Source organism: Hoplias malabaricus, chromosome 1, assembly GCF_029633855.1.
Source record: "Hoplias malabaricus isolate fHopMal1 chromosome 1, fHopMal1.hap1, whole genome shotgun sequence".
Taxonomy (NCBI): Eukaryota; Metazoa; Chordata; class Actinopteri; order Characiformes; family Erythrinidae; genus Hoplias; species Hoplias malabaricus.
Genome location: NC_089800.1, coordinates 12732334 through 12753535, shown reverse-complemented (window position 1 = coordinate 12753535; position 21202 = coordinate 12732334). Strand labels below are relative to the sequence as shown.

Genomic DNA, 21202 nt, shown 5'->3' with positions numbered 1-21202 from the left:
GGGTCCTTGTTTAGTAGAACGATGGCTGGGGGGAAACATCAGCGTGTAACCGGTGTTTGAGCCAGCAATGATCTTCCCTGCCCTCTACCTCATCCCTAATGAGTACAGATCGCTGAGGATGGACAGCCTGCAGACGAATCACATTGTTAAGATGTTCTCATTTTTCTCTAAGTTCAGATGCCAGAAACAGTCATGTTTTTGTATTGAAAACTCCTCTCCCTCATGTTTGAAGAGAGCTTCCATTTATAGGGCCAATATCATGGAAAACCAATTTGCCACTCCTATCTTTTAATGTACCTAATATATGTAATTATTTTTACATTTTATTCCTCTGAATATACGGTACAGAGATGGCCTTTAATACCTTTTGTTCTTCATCTTTTCCGCTTATCCATTTCAGGGCGAGCAAAGAAGCCCAGACCTCTCCGTCTCCCACAACTTCCACCAGCTCCTCCTGACGGATCCCCAGGCTTTCCCAGGCCAGCCGGGAAATATAATCCCTCCAGCGTGTCCTGGGTCTACCCCGGGGCCTCCTTCCAGTTGGACGTGCCTGATATGCTTCCAGTAGTAGGCGTACAGGAGGCATCCTTTCCTTTTCTAGAGCAGCGACTCTACTCCGAGCTCCTCACTAAATCACAGAGTACGACCAGTAACCCATCGGAGAAAGCTCATTTTGTCTCTTGTATCCACAACCTCGTTCTTCCGGTCATTACCCATAGCTCATGACCATAGGTGAGAGTGGGGACGTAGACTGACCGGTAAATTGAGAGCTTTGCTTTATGGCTCAGCTCTCTCTTCACCACAACGGTGCGGATACAGTGACCACATTACTGCAGATGCTGCATCTAGCCTATGGTCAATCTCCCGATCCCTATTCCCATCACTCGTGAACAAGAACCAGTTATGTCACAAAAATGTTTATAGATCATCTCATTCTTTCTACTGCCCATTCACATTCCCGTTACACAGTAGACTGCGTTTTGAAAGAGGCACTAGAGAAAGCAGAAAATCAAAATCCGTTATTTATATACACACACACAGGTGCATTTCAATAAATTAGAATAACAACAAAGAGTTAATTTATTTCACTAACTCAATTCAAAAGTGAATCTCATTTTATAGACGCATCACAAACAGAGTGATCTATTTTACGTGTTTATTTCTTTAAATGTTGATGATTATGGCTTACAGCCAATGAAAACCCACAAGTCATTATCTCTGAAAATTAGAATATTCAACACAAAACACCTGCAAAGGGTTCCTACGCTTTTAAAATGTTCCCTTAGTCGGGTTCAGTAGGCTGGACCATCACGGGGAAGACTGTTGACTTGACAGATGTCCAGAAGGCAGTCATTGACATCCTCCTGCTTTATCCAATAATATTATTGTAAAGTTGAGTGGAAGTAAAAGTGTGATAAATAAAAGGTGCACAAGCATCAAGCATCAAGGATAACCGCAGCCGTAAAAGGATTGTCAAGAGAGGGCCATTCAAAAATTTGTGAGATTCACAAGGAGTGGACTGCTGCTGGAGTCAGTGCTTCAAGAGCCACTACACACAGACGTATCCAGGACATGGGCCACAACTGCGTTCCTTGTGTCCAGCCATTCATGACCCACAGACAACGCCAGAAGCGTCTCACCTGGGCCAAGGAGAAAAAGGACTGGACTGTTGCTTGTTTTCAAATGAAAGTAAATTTTGCGTTTCATTTGGAAATCAATGATGATATTCTAGTTTATTGACATGCAGTAAGAAATCCTAAAGGGATAATAAGAGCTTGGAAAATGGTCATGAAAAATCTAACTAATGTGGAAAACAAGGGGAAAAAATAAAATAAATAAAAATAGAAGATTAATTTTTAACCACTGTGACTTAAGGCTGGCAGAGAATGTTCTTAAAGAAAAAGCCAGAAGGGCAAAGCTGTGCTCCAAATTATTTTGTCATGAGTAGAAACTGAGGCCTTTCCAGCAAAATTGGTAGTAAGAGTTCTGTGAAGTTATACCATGACGGACAGCGAGAGGGGAAGTCCCTGTTTGTTTCCTAAATAAGAAACCAAGTAATTTAGAAACATCATGCAGTCTTTCACTTCCTCTTTAAACTTCTGAACAAACCTCATACATGCAAATGTGTATTTATTAGCACCCAGTAACCTAAATCAAAATGAGACCACTGTCAAAAAAAGTTTCATACCCTTCCTTGTATTAGGCACGGTGGTGTAAGGGATGAAACCATCTGGTTAAACGAGAAAATACCAATATAATCACAAATGAGAAGGCTGTGTGCGGAAATATGACAAATCTGTGAAAAATTTTCCATTTTAAGAGTGCCTTGGACAGCAGGTTTCATTAGCAAATGCTGCCTTCTAGTGGCTACTGAACAAGCTGCGTGTGATCCACATTTGTGTTCCCATAAAACTGGTTCAAGAACACAAATGACAGCATAACGTGTTGTTATTATTATTATAATTTAAATTCATTATTAACCTACTACATTACCGGGACTGAAAAACAATACTCATTGGTGAGAAAGCTCACTTTCTAGAGAAAGATTCAAGTGTATGAAATGAAAGGTGGTAGAGCTGTAGTTACCCTTGGCTGGAAATGAATGTGTGTGGGTTTTGATCTCCACATTCATTTCAGGTATTTCCTCTGGTCACAGAATCCATCAGTTCCAGATTCGCTGTGAGGACAATTCCCCTTCTGTGAATACGCAGCAGAAGCTGTGCATATGTACTTCAGCATAGTCACTAGAAAACTCTGAATCCCTGCAAACACTGATACGTCAACAACAGCTTTTCAAGATCCTCGACGACCATAACGGTCAAATAGTCTGCACTACCTGATTTCTGGGTTTGAGGTAGATGCTGATGCGTCTGCCAGGCTTTCTCTGCATTCTGTCAACATTTACACCACTGCTGCATTATAGAGAGGGAATAATTCAAAGATATGAAACTTTTTATTAACAAAAGTCATGATTACACTCAAGGTGCTCAATTCTGTATTTGTCTCTTCACAACCAACAGTCTGAGTTTAGCATTTTTCTAAAATGTTTATTCTACTGTAAGAAAAAAAAAATTCCTAACATTAACGTCTTGCATAACAAAACCAAGAAATATTTACAGCATGAAACGAATAATGGGGCCAATGGTAAAGACTTTTACTGTGTGTTGTCTCAACAAACAGATCCAGGGGGAGGCACTTTAAATGAATTTAGTTACTTAGTTTCAGAAATTTGGGTTTTGTTTGGAAATGGACCACTGTTCTGTCTCTCACCAACCGGAGAAGCTTTCCAAAGAGGAGGATACTTCAGTTATCTGTTTAACTTTAATTTTAAAGGAAGAACTATCCCCATAAATATGATAAGGGACAGATTACAGGTGACAAAATTAACTGAAATTATCCGGTTACAAAATAAACAAATTTCAGCTACACAGCACCCAAGCCTCTGGAATAAGACGAGAATGCACTGGGTACAAATAAACGACCTCTATCACTATAATTGATTAGGCTAACTGAGAAAATCCTGGTACCAGAAACATACCTTCGGAGCTGAATCTGGCACAAAATAAACTAATGCTCATATGTCTTATGCACATCTAGAATTACGTCATCAGGAATGAGTTGAACAGGTTGGTTGGAAGTTGTTCATAGTGTCTTTAAATACATTCAGCACAACTAAAGTATAAGACAAAGATAATTACACTCATGCCTCAAAGAAGTATGCAGAGGTTTGGCTCAGATCTTTGATCAAGTGTAGTACAAAGCTCCTATGTGAGACCGACCTTGCTTATAAAAAGACCAGGATGAGATTTACCCCTTATACAGTACTGTTCCAATCTTAGATGCACAATTCATCTTAAGACCAAGGGCAGTATAAATCATATTGTTCACGAATTAAATTGTTATCAGAATGACTTCACAGAGTGAATAATAGGCGTTGCTTGTTTTTAGAAGCCTCTATCTTTCTGCAGTGATACCATCCTGAAGGAATTAATCCACACACAGTACAGAAGGATTAGCTGATTTTGCAGTCCAGACTGATCAGATGAATTAGGCTAGTGATGTTTAAACAGTATGAGGAGCATGCTTTAGGTGTGTGCCTAAATCACTTTGGACAAGTTAAAACTGGGCGATAAAACCTACACATCAACAATATTAATTTGCAAGTGCAGGGCTAAGGAAATCTGAACTGGGTTCACAGTAATCCACAGGACTAGAGTATAATCTGGAGTATTTAGTCATCTGCTATTGTTTCAGATAACACAATGGTCAAGTGCCTTACCAATTCAATGCCTCAACTGACTGTTCTTGCGGCTGGTTCCCCCTCAAACGTCAACCACATTTGAAGTTAAATAAGAGCCCAAACCTAACGACAGTCGAAGAGGAAAAAACAACTCATTCTGTTGTGAATGACAACGTGTAATTATGTATGGATTATTTACAATAAAAATCAGAAAATTCTGACAATTTCAAAATGAACAAATGGGGAAAAAATTTAACTGCTTGTAAAGCAAAAAAAAAAAAAAAAAAAAAAAACGGAGAAGAAAAAGTCTTCAATGGTTCCAAACATTCTCAGCTGGACTTCGTTGGTTCAGTCCCAGACCAGCGTCCCGGCTCTGACACCAGTGCTGTAGTGACCAACAACACTCCGCCTGCAGATCAGCTTCCCTTAACAGTTCAGTACCATCCCTTCACTAAATACCAAACTGAAATGATCACCACCTTCTGAAGGCCTCAATTAAGTGGCTTAGGACAATAAGATCTGGAGTGCAACCAAACGTTTAAAGGATGACAGATCTCCAGTAGAAGGACTGGAATGATCACTGCACTTCCAGCGGAAGGTCAAAATAAGTCCGAGATCAAATAGTGAAGAAAGGTCAGATCTTCTCCTGAATGAAGGGGTGCTGCAAGGCCTGGTTTATGCTGATGCGCTTGGCTGGGTCCAGCATTAGAGTGCCATCGAGGAGATCTTTCAGCTGCATTACTTTCTTCCTCTGCTCTTCAGGAAGCCTCTGGCCTCCGATCAGGTCTGCTAGAAGGTCCTTTGTGGGGTTAATAGTGCTCATTACTGTCACTTTTTCCTGAACAGAAAGAGAAAAGGCGCAAGTGTTATAATGTGTATTGCCTTTTAAAATTGTGGCCATCTTATACTATTCACAACTTATTACCAAAGGTCCATATTTGCCCTAAAAGTCACAGTTGCTGATTATTTCACACAAATAGAGGACTGAATTAGATCTGAACAAACCCTCTCAGTCACTTTGTCCACTTCTATGTACAGGAAGTTCAAGTTTTGGTCAAAATGTTGATCTTTAAACAAGCCTTTCCGGATCATCTAAAGAAGGATAAGATAAACACAAACAATGAAACAATCATGATTACTTTACAGCTACAAATTATTCTATTGGAATGTGTCACAATAAAAACCTTAATGAAAAAGTCTAACCTTGTTGGGCATCTTGCCCTTGAGGTCCATGGCTAACTTGATCATGTGGTTGTTGGATGAGCCAGGAAACAGGATTTTTCCTGTGTAGAGCTCATACAGTGTGCAGCCTACTGACCACATATCAATGCCATAATCATACAGCTTTCCAATAACTACAGAGAGAAACAGGGAGAAAAATAATTATAACAACACTGGTATTATCTAAATATGCTGTACCAATATAACTGTTCAATCACTCAGTAGTTTCCAAAGTAGTGTGGAGGTGAGCTTACTGATCTCAGGAGCTCTGTAGAACCTGCTGACCAAGTAAGGTGTTATGTCATTGTCCGCAACATGGGATGCCGAGCCAAAGTCACACAGTTTAAGGATGGTCTTTGATTCATTGACCTGAAACAGGCAGATGGGAGAGCTGAAACTTTTGAAGTATCAGATGTAATCTTCTCTTGCTTTCTCCTGTGATTAAACAATGAACTCTATACACTCAAGGTAAAAATCTGTAAACAGAAACCATGAGCCATCGTCCACAGCACAATTACTGAAACTACAAAGCCACAGTTAGGCTCACCAGTATGTTGTCAGGCTTGATGTCAGCATGTAGAATGTTGCAGCGCTTCAGAAGCTTCAACGCCAGAAAGAGCTGTTGACTGTAAGAGCGAACGGCCTTAATGTGGAGCCCTACGTCTTTCCCATACTTCTTCAAGACCTCGCGTAGATTCATACTGAGGAGAGAGGAATGAGAAGAAATGTTTAACCCAAAGAATTCTTCTGATTGCAAACATGCAACGCACACATAATAGAAATGTAAAATATCCTATGCGCCATCAGAGCTTCACATAAAACCCACCCCACTCTCTTCCTACCTGCAGCCACAACATTCCTGTATTACTAGGCCATTTCAACCCTAACCCAAACCAATGGGTTTTGCTGTGGCCATTTACGATCCAGCCAGCGACCAGCTACACCTAACACCAAAGCTTACTGAACCCAGCCCTTGTGTACCTCATCATAGGGGTCATTAGGTAGGCACTTCTCCTTGTCAATGTTTTGTTGAATAAGCCCACGATACCACGATACCAACAGTAAAGTCTGGCATTCCAGATGCACACCCCTCCAAGCTAGTTTTACAGCCCTACCATCCTTCCACAAGCAATACAAATCTGGAAATGTATTTATTATATTAACATTAATTTATGAACATTTTTGAATTAAATACAATACTTTTTTCATGTTGGACAACACTGTATGTACATATATAAATTACACACAGTACCTAAGAGGCTCAAACACTAGACACAAGTGCTGTTTGTGGTAGAAATGTCGAAAGAGGCGCAGGCAGTGGAATTTATCATCGGGGTCTGCATCGTTGAGCTTTTTCAAAAACTCCAGTTCCTTCAGTCCAGTCTTTTGCCTGTGAGTAGGAAGATAACTCAGTCAGCAAACATTTAATCACACAATTTCTAAGTCACAAACTACCAAACTTAAGCCAATAAACCTAAATGACTAACAATTCACTGTAGATTATATACATTCAAAAGTTGTTTTTTAACCTCTTTAAATATTACTGGTACTCACATGAGCTCATTGTTTCTAATGATTTTGACTGCCACCTCCTGGCCAGCACGGGCTGTGTCTCTGGCTCGGACGACATTACTGAAGACACCCTGCCCTGTGTAGCCATAGACATCGTAACGCTTATCCAGCATCTCACCAATGTTCACACCTGGGAAAGAGAATATTTTAAAATTTGCAAACATTTCACCCTGATCAGTGACCAGAGCCTACACACAGACAGACAACTTTGGACAATTTCACACAGAAATCCACCTATCACCTGCACTATGAAAAAGCAGTTGAGAATTTAAATAGGCTTGTAAGCACTTAATTAATTAATTAATTACAGTAGAGAATAAACAGAGCAAAAAAAGGGCAACAGTGACAAAGCCTTACTAGCGCTCATAAATCAGCAAAGATTATACAATACTGTTTCTTGTATATTTTCAAGATAATACTTTCAATTTATCTTAATAATAAAACCACTAACATAAATGTACACTGCACAGCATGAGCATAGCCATTTAGCCATTGACTTTAAAAACGTTATTAATCAGATCAGCCTGCATGGCCTCTGTATAGTCACAGAGCTGACAGAAAACACTGGGATTTTACATTTCTTATCACATACGTTTTTACAGGGAATTTCACTTACGATAGTATCCTTCAGCGTCAGTCCAATTATCCCTGAGATTTGGGTTCTCTTTAAAGTCCTTCCCAATGCCCACAGCTCGGAGCCTGGCACTCTGTAAAGAGAATGCGTGAGGGAAAGGGTGAGAAAAAGGAAGATTCTCTATATACTGTAGACTAAGTGAGGAAAAAATATATATATCTTTAAAATTATTTCATTTATTAATTTTTACTTACATCAAAGTCCGCAGCAAACATGTCATCAGACTCTGTGAACATGTCAGGGGCAGAAGGTTTTTTTGTGTTGGCTGCTGAAAAACAATAATCACAAAATATTCAGACACTATTTCAGGCATGTATTTATTAGTACCAAAATTAAAATGAATCCCAATGTAATTCCAAGTTGGAATTTTGCATTTGAGTAGTGGAGGGGTCTAAGATTCATTCAGATCCAGTTGCTTTATCCAGTGTGTATCACTCTTACACTTTTAACCACAAAAGACAATCAAATAGAGAAATGAAGCGTGTTTGGTTAAACTAGCACAGAAACTCACAGATTGTACACTTTTCTATAACCTCTATTAATCATGGACATTTCCAGTGTTAGCCTTTAAAGCAACATCTTGTTTCAAAGCTGAGAGATAAATGCTACTCTGCTGTTCCCTCGTGGCAGGGAGATAAGTTAGGTAATAATGTAAAACTTTAAACAGTCCACATTAAAAGTGAGTAAAGTGGGATGCCCATCTTGACCTCCAACAAATGTGCCTATAGCACACATTCTGTCTGTCTCCTGTGTTTGGAAAACTGCATCAGAACAGCTATGAACGCCCAAAGTGACAAATGAATTTAACATTTAGCCATTCATTTATTCAATAACCAAAGCCAAATCTAAGTAAGTAATATTTTTTTATTCCCTGGTTCTAAAAATATTTTGTAGCCAAAACTCCAATCCTATCTACTCTAATACCAAACTGCTTTGGCATTAGACTATGCACGCTCCTCCAATTGATACTAAAGCCCCACGGACTACCAACCTTCTTTCTCCTGAGCGATGAGGTTGTGTTTGGCCTTCACAATGGCTTCAAATGTATTCACATTCTCACGCTCATACTCTTTCACATCTGCGGCTGCCCGTTCCAGTATGTCATCTGGAGATGCAGAACGGCTACGTGTGCTGCTCTGGGGACTGCTGGGCTCAGACGCCATAGAGCCCATGTTGCTGTCTTCGTTCACTGCTTTATATTTCTAACAAAGCAGAACAATAATTGATTAAATTACCATTCAGGAGAATAGAACAGTGTTTGTTACATCATATAAATTACTAAATGTTTTGAAAACTCCCACCTGTACTATTGCCAGTCGCTGCTGCCGTCGCTGCTGAATCAGAGCCTCCTCGTCCTCCTCTTCAGCATCAAAATCTTCCATCCTGTAAATAAACAGTAAACTTATAAATCCAACCAAGAACAAATAATTAGCAAAAATGCAGTTATATTTAATCAACCTGCACATATTCTAACAGTATGTTGTAACAGTACCACTTTAAACCAATCAAGTACTTAAATCAATTAATCAAATATTTATCTGATTTGTATTGTTCAGCAGCTGTATAGAAAATTAGGCCTGTCCACTCCTGTAGAGTCTACTTACACATCTTCAGAAGAAGATTCCTGGTCAACCTTCATGCCCTCTGATAAGCTCCCCTTGAACTTGTCCTCATCTCGGCTCCGCCTCCTCCTCCTCCTCTCACGATCCCTGGAGGTGGAGCGACGAAGTCTGGAACGTCCAAACCTATCCCTTTCAAGTGACCTGTGTGTAAACAGGGCATGACAGGCAGTGACATCTTTTTTTCTTTCTTCCTTTTAATTTTATGTTTATTATTTGGATCCAGTGATGAATCATCTAGTCAATGCTAGTAAATCAAACTATTAAATATGACTTTGGATATGTCATGTCCTTTCACTCACTCACCTTCGTCTCAGAGGAGATCGGCTTCTTCTTTTCGGTGAGAGCCGGGACTGCCGCCGTGGTGACACAGATCTTCGCCTGAGAGGTGAGCGACTGATCCTGCGTCTCACTGGACTGGAATCATGCGACCTACCCATCCCTTCAGGACGAGAACGTTTCCTGAGGGGGGAAATATTATGCATATTAATTACTGTAAATCCCATAGAATAGTATACATTCATTGTCTGTAACTGCTTATCCAGTACGGGGTCGCGGTGGGTCCTACCCAGAGTCTTTGGGCGCAAGGTGGGAACACACCCTGGAGGAGTGCCAGTCATTCACAGGTTGACACACACACACACATATATTCACTTACATACTCACACATATGGACATTTTTTGAGATGCCAATCAACCTTCCCATGTGTTATTGGACCGCGGGAGAAAACCAGAGCTCCCGGAGGAAACCCACACGGACACAGGGAGACAATGGAATACAGCACAAAACAAACACCAGTGTCTTCCAACCTAATGGACATACACTAGCGTGCAGAAAGGATATTAAGGCCTGGAGATTTAAGAATTGAAAGCCAATCCTATTCCTAAATCGTTTTGCCCAAGTGTCAAACTGCTCTGGAGGGAGAATTTATTACAGACCAACACACCTCGTTCAACTCTTGGTAAGATTATGAGTAGGATAACAATCATGGAAATCATTAAACGCTTCAGTTGTCACCTTCAAAGCCTGGGGTCTTAGACATGACACTATGTATCATTTATTTCAAGCAAACAATATCGACCGTTGTAACTTCACTGTAACAGACTCTTACAGTTTTGAAATACAAAGATCTGTTGAAAGCTCTATGAATTGTTAAAAATCCCTAAATTAGCCTTATCTGAGTAGACTGGCTATATGTTTTCACAGCCAGCAGGAGAGGTGAATTTTATGCATGGCCATGGCTAGCAAGAGTGAAAACGTGCAAGCTGTCTCTGAAGCTTACAACAAACTCAGCTGAAATGTGCATTTATTCAGTATTTTAATATTTTACACAGTATGTGACTGTGGTCAGAGTGAAGAATACTCTGATGTGGTTTGCACGCTCATTACAACCCTACGATTTGGGGAGGCCACAGAATGGATCAAGCCAATTTACTGATTTGACAATGTGATGCAAAGCAGAATCAAAATCAAAATAGAAGGGTACAGAGAGTGCAATAATATGCCACATCTGAGCCGAGGAGTGTGAAGTGAGTGAGTAGAAGCAATGTTTAACCTTGTCTTTGTGCGCTCTCATAAACTCATCTCCAGCACTGACTTGAGAAAGACAAGGAGACATGACAATTTTAATGTAGGATGCAGTACAAAATTACCCATTTTATCACGATTCCAGAAAAAGGTAGACCAAAAAAATTATCTGGTAGTGTTATTTAACAGTAACATGTAGGCAGGTTCCAGGTGCACAAATTAATGTGCTAATGCACAGTTTAGGATTTGGGTATTGGCACATACTGCATTTTGCATATGTAAATTTTGAGGTTCACGGTATGTCAGTTAATAGTGATTTTAAAAATAATAAGTTTTCCCATCATTGGAAACTTTACCTGAACTGATACAGAACATCATATTATTTTGCTATTGATTTAAATTCCAAAAAAAGCTTTCATATTTCCAAAAGTATTTTTCATAATAATAAAAAAAAGACATTCAACATATTCAACAACCAAAGCTGGCAAAGAGAGGCTCCTCTTTCAGGTGCTAGTTGCCCTCTTTGATATCAAACTAAAAATAGAACTGATCCTATTTAACACCAAAATGCAAAGCAGCCAGGAGACGAAAACCCTATGAGTAAAGCACAAGACCTCAGTACCATATACGGTGCAGTATCTAAAGAGTCAGCTGTAGCCTACTTTATAAAAACCTGTGTATTATGGACAAAAAAAAGTTTCTATATCTTAACAAAGCCATTTTAAAAATCATCTGACATAGCTGGCTGACACTACTTATTTCTCTGTCCACTACACATTTCACTTTGCGGTTGCAAGACACAGAACAAATCCCCCTGAGTAACACACTGAAACAGTAGCAGGTTATAATAGTTATTACCATTACACTTTGGCTAATGACAATATGATCTTGCCATTCCCAGTGAAACAAAAGTACGTACCTAAAGGGTGAGTCTCTCCTGCGCTCAACTGAGCGGCTGCGGGCCCTTCTGGCAGGCGACCTGTTCCTAGAAGGAGAGTGGCTCTGTTTGGAGCCCCGCTCAGTGGAGCCTGAGGGTGGCTGATAGGACTGATGCTCCCTGCGGCGGGGGGAGGAACTGCGGCGGCGCTGAGGGCTAGACGGTCGTCTGTGATGTGGCGAGCGGTTCTCCTTTCCAGATGAGGCATCTTTGGAAGGAGACTTCCCTGGCCTCTTTTCTTTGCCTGTCTCTGTATGGGCCGGGTGCCCTTCTTTGGAGCGGGATTTTCGATCCCGTGAGCGGCTCCTGCGCGACACTGACCACCGGCCACTTTGCTCTTGATTCCTCTTTTCCTCCACCCGAGCAGGGGAGGAGCGTCTGTCGAAACGTCCTTTCTGTTCGGTTCTCCTTTCTGCTGAAGAGCGTCTCCTGTTGGATGGAGACAGGGATTTCCTTCCCTTGTCTTTGGATCGGTCCCGGCTTCGTGAGCGCCTCCTTTCTTTGGATCTGCTGCGCTCCTTGACTGTCTCTTTGCCACTTTTGGTCATCCTGCCTGCTTTACTATCCTTTCCCGTTTTGTCTCTAGACCTACTGCGGCGCTTCCCACTGGATTTAATAGCATCTGGTGAATCCCGTCTGCTTCTGCCCCCCTTGTTGCTTTGGTCCCTGGGGGAACGGGTTTTGCCCCCACTGCCTTTCTGGCGCTGCTGCCCATTCCGTGCCCTCTGCCCCTCTCCATCCTCCTCAGAGCCTGAGTTATAACCTTGCAGAATAAGACCCATTCCTGACTGCACCTTCCCTTCCATCAGTTGACTGTCCAGCTCTGCTTTAATTAACGCCCGCTGCTTCTCCAGGTCCTCCAGCAGGGCCTTATCATCCATATTTGGGGGCTCTGAGGAGGGGGAAGCCTCTTCTGCTTTTCTGTTGATTGCTCCTGAAGGAGGAGACGTGGCTTCTTTGCGCCTGTGCTTCTTATGTTTATGTCTGTGTTTGCGCTTGCGATCCTTATCCTCCTCAGAAGCATGCTTATGCTTTTTGTGTTTGCTACGGTGCTTGTGTTTCTTCTTCTTGTGCTTGCTACCGCTGCTGCTGTGGTGTTTAGAGCCTTCATCTCGGTTCTCTCCATTTACCACAGCCTTTTCCTCACCCTCCTCTTCCGACATGTCACCGTTCTCATTCCCACTCTTCTCTGGACTTTCCAAATCTTCTTTTCTGTCAATAGAAATTATATTTTTATATTATAGTACTTATGTTTATAGTAATGAAGTCTCGTTTGTTATCTCTTTTTTCTATCTCTTTTATTACTGAGTACTTTGCTGTCCTTTTGTTGCTGTAACACTGAATTTCCCCACGGTGGGACTAAGAAATAATAATCAATTAAACAAAAGTTACTGTAAGAAGAGAGAGGAAAAAAAAAAAAAAAAGAGTCTGGTTACACATGTACACAAAAAATAAAATAATACTGTTAGTATGTTTATAACTGTTAGTTATTTTTGAGATTAAGCCTGATTAAGGCTCTATACCAATTGTTGATAATGACGTATGCAAATCTTTGACCATTCATCAAACTACATTTTTTTTTACTTTTCAAAAGACAAACCACTGCAGATAACTTCTTAAAAATGTAGTATTTTACCCATTTAAAAAAAATAGAAACAAATAGTAGCCTAATAACAAAATGACACTGGCACACCTAACAATGTTGGCTTTACCTGACACTTTATGACTTGTTAGACAGGTCATGAAACTGAATCTGCACAGAGGTCGGCATCCACAACAGGACAATTATCCAAAACAAACCCTAAAATACACCATAAACTACTTCAAAAATCACAATGAAGGGCTTTTGGCCCTCACCGGTCTGACCTGGGGGTATAACACAAAGCAGGTTTTCACAGCTTTTTAAGCTAAACAAGGTCCAAAATAGGACAGCTGCTGATTTTCCATTCGTTTTGGAAAATCATCTACTTTGGGCTTAAGTTTACTGACAAATCTTATCATTGAGGATGTGATTTTAAGATGGCACAGGAATATTGCTATAGTAGAAGTCCAAAGAACTGCCTGGGCTACAAAATGTGTTTGCGAGCTGTGGTATCTCTCAGGACTTTACTAAATATTTATTTTGTAGCATAAACAAGTGTTTACCATTTGCCACATTTACCATTTTCTGTTTGATCATTTTAAGACTTCAATGCTGCCAAAATGTATATAAATGTTTTGAATTCAAAGATTTAAAAAAAAGTAATAAATAATAATAATAATAATAATAAAATAAAATAAAAAATTGGCAGGGATTTCCCAAAACTTGCATACAACATTATATTGTTTCGTGTTTTTGGCGCTGCTTCTACCACAAACAATGCATCCAAAGCAAAATGTTGAGGTACCCCTTTGCCGCAAACTTGTTATTTCACCTGGGAAATTTACATGAATTCGTTTATGTGTTTGTAGATTCGTGTCTGTGTGTAGGCTTGAGAGAAGTAAAGTGTATGTGACATAAATCACGACATTTACATAATTTAAAAACGTGCTTCTGGTGTTGCTTGTTCACAGATGTATCCCACACGTCTAGAACATACAGTAAAGTTTAACTTGATCGCTTAGGACCCCGCACCGCCTGGACATTTCGCTTGCCACTGTTTCTGTTTAAAATCCGCCGGTAAAGAAAGAGCGAGTCGACTTTGATCCCGTTAAATAGTGGGACGTCAACGGCCACATTTCTTAATTAAATAACGTTCAAGATGATGTTTAAGCAACTGTGGGTAGCACGCTCTCTCTCTCTCTCTCGCTCATGGAAACGTGCTTTACAAACATTGTCCGTAAGTTTAAATGGTTACCCTCCCAATAATTAACTAATAAATACAGTACGGTATGAGTATAAATCCCACAATCACCACTATATCACCAAGGACACTTAATGAGTTAGGGGACACCTGCTTTAAGGTCATATTAAACTGGTTAAGCTATGTAAGTTAACGTTAGCTTTGTAGCACCGCTAACTGACTAGCCCGGTCACGCTAGAAGACAAGAGCGCTGTAACAAAGCAGTTTGCGTCTCTTGTAGAGGGAAATACTTTTTAGTTAACGCCGAACTGTCCATAAATAAGTCAATTGCGCAGTAAATGGCCGTACACCGGTGAAGAAAAATGGTTTTCTCACCCGTTATTCAGCCTCTCGCTTTGTAAATCCATTTCCACGTCGGCCATTTTGTCGTTCCACTGGCCGCTGTGTTTTTCTTCCTCAGTGAAGAAAGACACACTCAACTCCGTCTCTGCTCTCTAGCGTCCATCTCTCTGTACTACACCTCTCTCTGCTGTATTGCTCTGTAAACACCAAGAGCAAGAGTCTAAAAGCTGTTTTAAACCATGTTTCAATGTAAATCTGTTTTTTTGCAAATCTGTTTGTAACTATAAGTGTGTGGGTTGTTTTAGAAAAAATATCAAGTGTGAAATAGTTAATCTATACCTTCCACAGATGAACATTTCTGTTTTGAAGCTGCAGTGTACCAAAGACAGTCTCCAAAAGTGGATTTAGATAGTGGATTTTGAATCTGCATGTGAGGGGTAAGTGAAATCAGAGGGGGGGCTAATATGTAATTTTGTGTAGTCACATCTATGACAATTCTATGGCAAAAAGCATTTATATATTTTTTCCCTGTGAAAAAACATCTGTATTTGTAATTCTGATGTACAGATATGAGTTTTTAATGGTTTAACTAATGACCGGAGAGGGACAAATATATACACACACACACACACACACAAAACACGTGGTGCCATGTAATGGACCAGCACCCAATGAGGATCTGTTCCTGCCTTGCGCCCAATGATCCTGGGTAGGCTCTGAAATTACCCTGAACTAAATAATCGGTTATAGACGATGAATGAATCAGTTAATTAATAATATCAATTTTAAACCATTAAAAAGGACTGGTGTTCAATAATAAATTTGTTATCAATAAACTAATTTAATATTGAAAAAAAATTATACTACATTGAATAAAAAAGGTATAATTTTTGTGCGCTTTTTTCCTTTCAAGTGGAGTTAAAAAGCCTGACTCAAGGATTTCTGAAAATCTATTTATTTATTTATTTTTAAATAACCAGTTTTGTGTCACACAGCCTGTGTATTATAATTTTACAAATATGTGTTTTTGGCCAACACTACTTGAAGACCTAGCAACATAAGTGTGTTGAATGAGGAATTAGACTGGGTGACAGCTAAATCTTTACCAGAAATAAATAAAACAGTGTAAACCAGTTTAGCTGTGGTTTTATAAGCCGTTAACACCACACAGTATAACAGAATGTTAGCTGTGTTTTATTTGTATAAATTCTGACACAAATGTAGCACTTTTTTAACACAAAACCTCATTTATGGATATAATAGGTGTTATGCTATTCATTGTGACATGTTTTCCCCCAGAAAAATATACATTTTATAGCAAATCCTAATAAAAAGGATTTAAGACATATATTTTGTAGTAAAGAACCATGTGTAGTTATTGAAATACGTAAGTTACTTTGTAAAGTGAGGAATTTAGTTCTTGGCTTACACGATTGTTCCTATGGCCTTACTTCATCAAATAGATTATATTTAAGGAAAAGCTGTTTTAGTCTTTTTACAGTTCATTTGGAATCCCAGAGGTTAGGAAGTAAAGGACACCTATGTTCTCGGTGCTAAAACTGACGCTGCTGCTTAACACGTTTGTTAAATGTTATTTGGTTATTTTTAACATTCATTTGTCCTTCACATTTATGCAGTGGAGTGGATAAAGGCATGGTATTCTTCAAATGAAACAGCTACATCTCTTCCACTGTTAAATGGCTTGAATGCTACAGCAAGTTCTGGAAAAAAAAAACATCCCATTAAAAACACAGAAGCTTCTCAGACACCAGGTACATTATTTACTTTTTTATTAAAATCTTACAAACATTTGTTGTGGTCTGTTACAAAAAAGAGCTTTCAGATGTTGTTTCCCTTCAAGGGTGTTATGCACCCTGATTCCATAAACCCTGATTCCCTTTGAATTTAAGACAGGGCATGGATATTCCTACTTGGTACCTATGCTCATTTTTGGCCCATTTTCTCATCTCAGCTCTCTACTATACTCTACCAAAGGATTACGTATTTACAAGTATATATATAAAAAAAGGCAAGAAATGTGATAACTTAAAGTATCTTCTACCAACATTTTTGCTTTTTTCAGATGTCACATTTCTTGATGCCCAACCCGTACTAAAAGCATGTGTTGTCATTGTAATTTATGTGAAGTTTTGGGCCTCTCCTGCTGCATTTAACTTTAACTTTTTTTTTTTTTTTTTTTGTAAGAATTTTTTATAAAAATTGGCAGTGTTCCTCTTGATATCGGCAGGCACTAATAAGGCACATACCTTTGGCCCAAACCCCCCTAGTCCTTTCTGCAGGGAATGGATCACACCACAACAAAACAACAGCATGACATAGATAAACAACTTCGAAAAAAAAAAAGAAAAAGAACAACTCAAATAACCATACAAAACAAACAGTACCTAATTGCTACAGCATGACATATAAAACTGTACATATCAGTTATGTACAGATTGTTCTTAATACTGTTAACAAAATCGCCAAATTTGAGTTCTCTTTGCATAAGAGCATGATGTGTCTCCATGTTGCCTTATAGACCAATCAGTACAGATAAAAACAGAATTAAATGCATTACAAAGACTTGATATTTTGCACTCCTTTTTTGTAACAAAACACAATGCACAACCCACTTAACAAAAAGAAACACAAATGAAATTACTTCTATTTTGCAAACTGTAAAATGAGTTAACACCAATGCCTATTTTTGGCACATTTTGGCCACCATACTTAAATTTCTAGTCTTTGTGCAATAAGCAACATACTGAGGGTGACTACATATAACCTCATTCTGTTTTCCACTATTGCCACATAATGCACAGCTTGTCAAAAGCACCAGTCATTAAAACACAGTAAGCATGATGTAGATTGTAAATTCTTACAATGTAAAAAATAGGAGAAAAAAAGCCTATATACATGTATACAGTTATGGTAAATCAAGTAGTACAATTATTCACTATGGGGCTCTGCTCCACATTTGTGTAGTACCCTTATGTAACAAAATGGTCCCTCATATTACTCAATGTCATGTTTAAAGAATATGTTGAAATACGATAAAATTTAATTAGATGTGAAATATGATCTTAATACTAGAATTGTAAGACATGTATAAAACATCAATATAACAATGTTAATATAATAAAAACTGGAACATTAGGACCTGTTACACGTAATATTTGACTCTGTCTTGACCTCCTGATGGTTAGGTCAGGTTGTCAATTTATCCTCTCTGGAATATATGGTTCATATGAAAAATAAAAATACATTTGTAAATGTAATATTCTACTTGCTTTAAAAAATAAAAACTATGTTTATATTTGATCAGGAAACAAACATGCACATACACCAAGGGAAAAACAAAACAAAACAAAACAAAACACATGAATACACACAATACTGTTTTGGAGTGATGGGAATGATATTTAAGTCACCCACTGTCATTGAAAAGCAATATAAAATGAGCCTTTCATTATTAATTATTCCAGAATTTGATTGTTTTATGTATTTATTTATCACATTTTTGCGGTTTCCCCTTTCTCAAGGGCAGCCAAGTGATAAAAAATAGTAGGCATATATTTTATCTTAACACATGTTTAAAAAAGACTCCTGCTTACATAAAGCACTAAGGTTTTCTCCCCATTATCCATATCTTTACATTACACCAGTAAAATCTGTATGTAGTTTAATTCTCATTTACAGGGGTGTCCCAAACCCTACTGCATGATGGCAAGGAACTTGCTCTCTTCTGCTAGGGTGGTGAGGAGGGAGCTCATATCACCAATGGCCATGTTGTTGGTGCCAGGATTTAAGTTGTTAAACATGGCGGAGAGGTGAGGAGTTGCCAGTCGAGAGGAAGCCTGTGATAAACCATGGAGTATATTGGGACTGATGACGTCAGACACTAGACTGCCCTGATCAAAATGATCCTCTAGGATGGAAGTGAAATCTAGACCAACGTTATTCAGAACACTGCTATCAGGGTTACCTTCCACTGTACTGGTCACCTGGTCAGCACCAGGGGACAAAAGATCCCCTGAGGATCCACCTGATACCCCAGCTTCTATCTTCAAGGATTCCATTAGACATGGCTGCTGTACTTCACCAAAGTTTGAAGAAGAAGACCCTGTTGTGCCAAAGCAGTCAGCAATGAACTGTTGTTGCTGGGTGGAAGAGCAACTGTTGGTGTGAAGATGATCTTCTACTTCAAGTTTTAGTCCTGAAACTTGATGAGCAAGTGAACAGCTGATGATGTTTTCATTTCTAAATGTTTGCCGCTGATAAGGTTGTGCTTGGTGACTATTCATAACTTGCTGGGTGGGATATTGCTGTGGTTGAGAAGAACCTTGAGTGGGAGGTGGACACACATTAACAGACTGGGGTTGGTGAGAGTGGGTTCCCTTTATTCGATGTGGGACTGCGAAGTTAGGCTGTAACCTTGTTTGCAAGGTGTTAGCTTGCTGAACACAGCTTGGGCGGATGGGACCCAGTGTGATCTGAGAGAAGTCCGGCTGACCAAAGTTGTGAGTGTTGGAGCTAGTCCTCCTTGTATCCCGACAATTACCTGGAGTAGTCTCCATCTTCACACACGGGCTCATTCTGCAAGACATCTGCTGGGTTTGTTTTGGCCCTTCCCTGTGTGGGTTCGGGTGAATGTGCCCATTGGTCAGTTCAGCCACATGAGGGGTCCCAGCCCTTTGATTAGGGATGTGCTGATCTGTGAAGTGGGAAGGGAGCTGCTGCTGTATGACCATGTTTCCAAATCGACCAAATGGACTGCTCACTGCTCCATTCTGCTTCGGCCACCTCCCACACCTCTGTGACTGCCGGGGCGGAGAAACGTCAGCACTGCCTGAGGTTACCTCATTCCATTGTATGGGCATACCATCTTTGCTGGACCCTTGTGCATCTGGTGCTACCTGTTGCTGTAGAGAATTGTGGCAGTTCTGGGCCTCCTCAGAACCCTGGTGAAAATCGATCCTCTGAGAATGTGCATTTATATCATTTTGCTGACTGTAGGCAATCTCGTAATTTTGCAAATGGAGGTACTGCACTAATTCATCAGGCAGAATGTCTTCATCCCTAAATAGCAAAGCCCCATCATGCTCCATGGCCAAAGCCTCAAGTGCTGATTGCTCCATGATACTCGGAGGGCAAGGGGAGAGAAAGCCCCTCTGGAGATTGCTCTCTGAGCAGGTGTAGTTCTGCAGACTTTGACCTTGACCACCTCTATGTGGGTACTGATTACCAACAAGAGGGGGTAAGGGCTGCATGTTATTTAAGCTGCTGAAGCGCTGTATCTGAGGAAGTTCAAAGGTACCATGATCTCTTCTTCTTATAGGGTCACTTGCCCTCCTGTCACTATTGCCTGGGCCTTCCCCGGGGTAGAATACCCTCTGCCTACCCGTGTGACCGTTGTGTCCATTGGTACTACCGTCGCTGCAGCGTCTTGGTCTGATGAGAGGCGGTAGCGAGAGCAGGCTTGTATCTTGCCCATCGCCAGCCACAGTCGTGCGGGTCTTCATGCTAACCTTTTCCATGTTAGGTAAAGGTGTTGGAGGGGGCCCACCCGTGGCAGCTGCATATTTGGCCTTGAGACGATAGTGTTGTGCTGGGGTAAGGTTCAGCACACCCCTTGAACCCATCCCACCTTCTCCTATACATCCACTTCCAATACCCCAGCTTCCTCCAGGCACTGTTCCAAATGAGCCTCCACCTCCTCCAAACTGGCTGGCCTCACTAGAGCGGCGCGAAGCATCCGTGGAGATGGGGTCATAGGAGTCAGTAGAACTGAGGTTGTGCAGGCGTCTGTGCTGGCTGTGCTCAGATTGTGAGGCTTGGCTAGAGCGGCGGCTAGAAAAACAGGGTGAGATTCCAGAGGAACGGCGGCTGCTGCTTAGGTAGGCTGAGCTGGTGGCACTGCCACTACTGTCACGGCGATCACGCAGTAGACTCAGCATTGTCAGTTCTGTACTGGACGGCTCCAGACGTGGAGGAGGCTGGGGCACCGGTGTCCCCCCACAAGTATTTCTGCCAGGACATGAGCCTAAGTGTGACAAGAACATAGAAAAATAAAATTAAATATTGTACACTTTAAATCATAAGTAAACCGATCAACCATAACATTATGACCACCTCCCTTAAACGCTCACGGTCCATTCTCTCAGCTTTATTGACCACACAGGAGCACTTCATAGTTTTACACTTACAGAATATAGTCCATCACTTGCTCTGCATACTTTGTTTGCTTCCTGTCACCCTGTTCATCAATGGTCAGTAATTGCCGAACTACAAAGTGTATCAGTTGTTGTTATATATATCAGTATATT

At 40.3% G+C, this 21202-nt stretch overlaps 2 protein-coding genes across 3 annotated transcripts in view; both read right to left on the bottom strand.

Annotated features, from left to right (window-relative positions):
* Window positions 1-2947: 2947 nt before the first annotated feature.
* Window positions 2948-15045, bottom strand: prpf4bb (pre-mRNA processing factor 4Bb). 2 transcript variants are annotated; one of them, XM_066646792.1, is made up of 15 exons: window positions 14910-15045; window positions 11734-12963; window positions 9593-9748; window positions 9272-9430; window positions 8969-9050; window positions 8659-8869; window positions 7862-7935; window positions 7650-7740; window positions 7016-7163; window positions 6714-6851; window positions 6009-6162; window positions 5716-5830; window positions 5444-5595; window positions 5246-5332; window positions 2948-5078 (listed from the first exon to the last, which is right to left on the bottom strand). In XM_066646792.1, exons 1-15 carry the CDS (start codon window positions 14954-14956, stop codon window positions 4875-4877), a joined length of 3048 nt encoding a protein of 1015 aa, XP_066502889.1. In that variant the 5' UTR covers window positions 14957-15045; the 3' UTR covers window positions 2948-4874. The 2 variants fall into 2 exon arrangements, with proteins under 2 accessions (XP_066502889.1, XP_066502891.1); XM_066646794.1 differs by having other exon boundaries at window positions 7862-7932.
* A 1634-nt stretch (window positions 15046-16679) lies between these two features.
* The window catches only part of gli3 (GLI family zinc finger 3), a 153757-nt gene continuing 149234 nt past the window's right edge, over window positions 16680-21202 (bottom strand). Inside the window, exon 15 of the mRNA XM_066676325.1 lies at window positions 16680-20919. Coding sequence (XP_066532422.1) covers window positions 18590-20919 — 2330 coding nt within the window. The 3' untranslated portion in view covers window positions 16680-18589. The remainder of the gene's footprint in view (window positions 20920-21202) is intronic.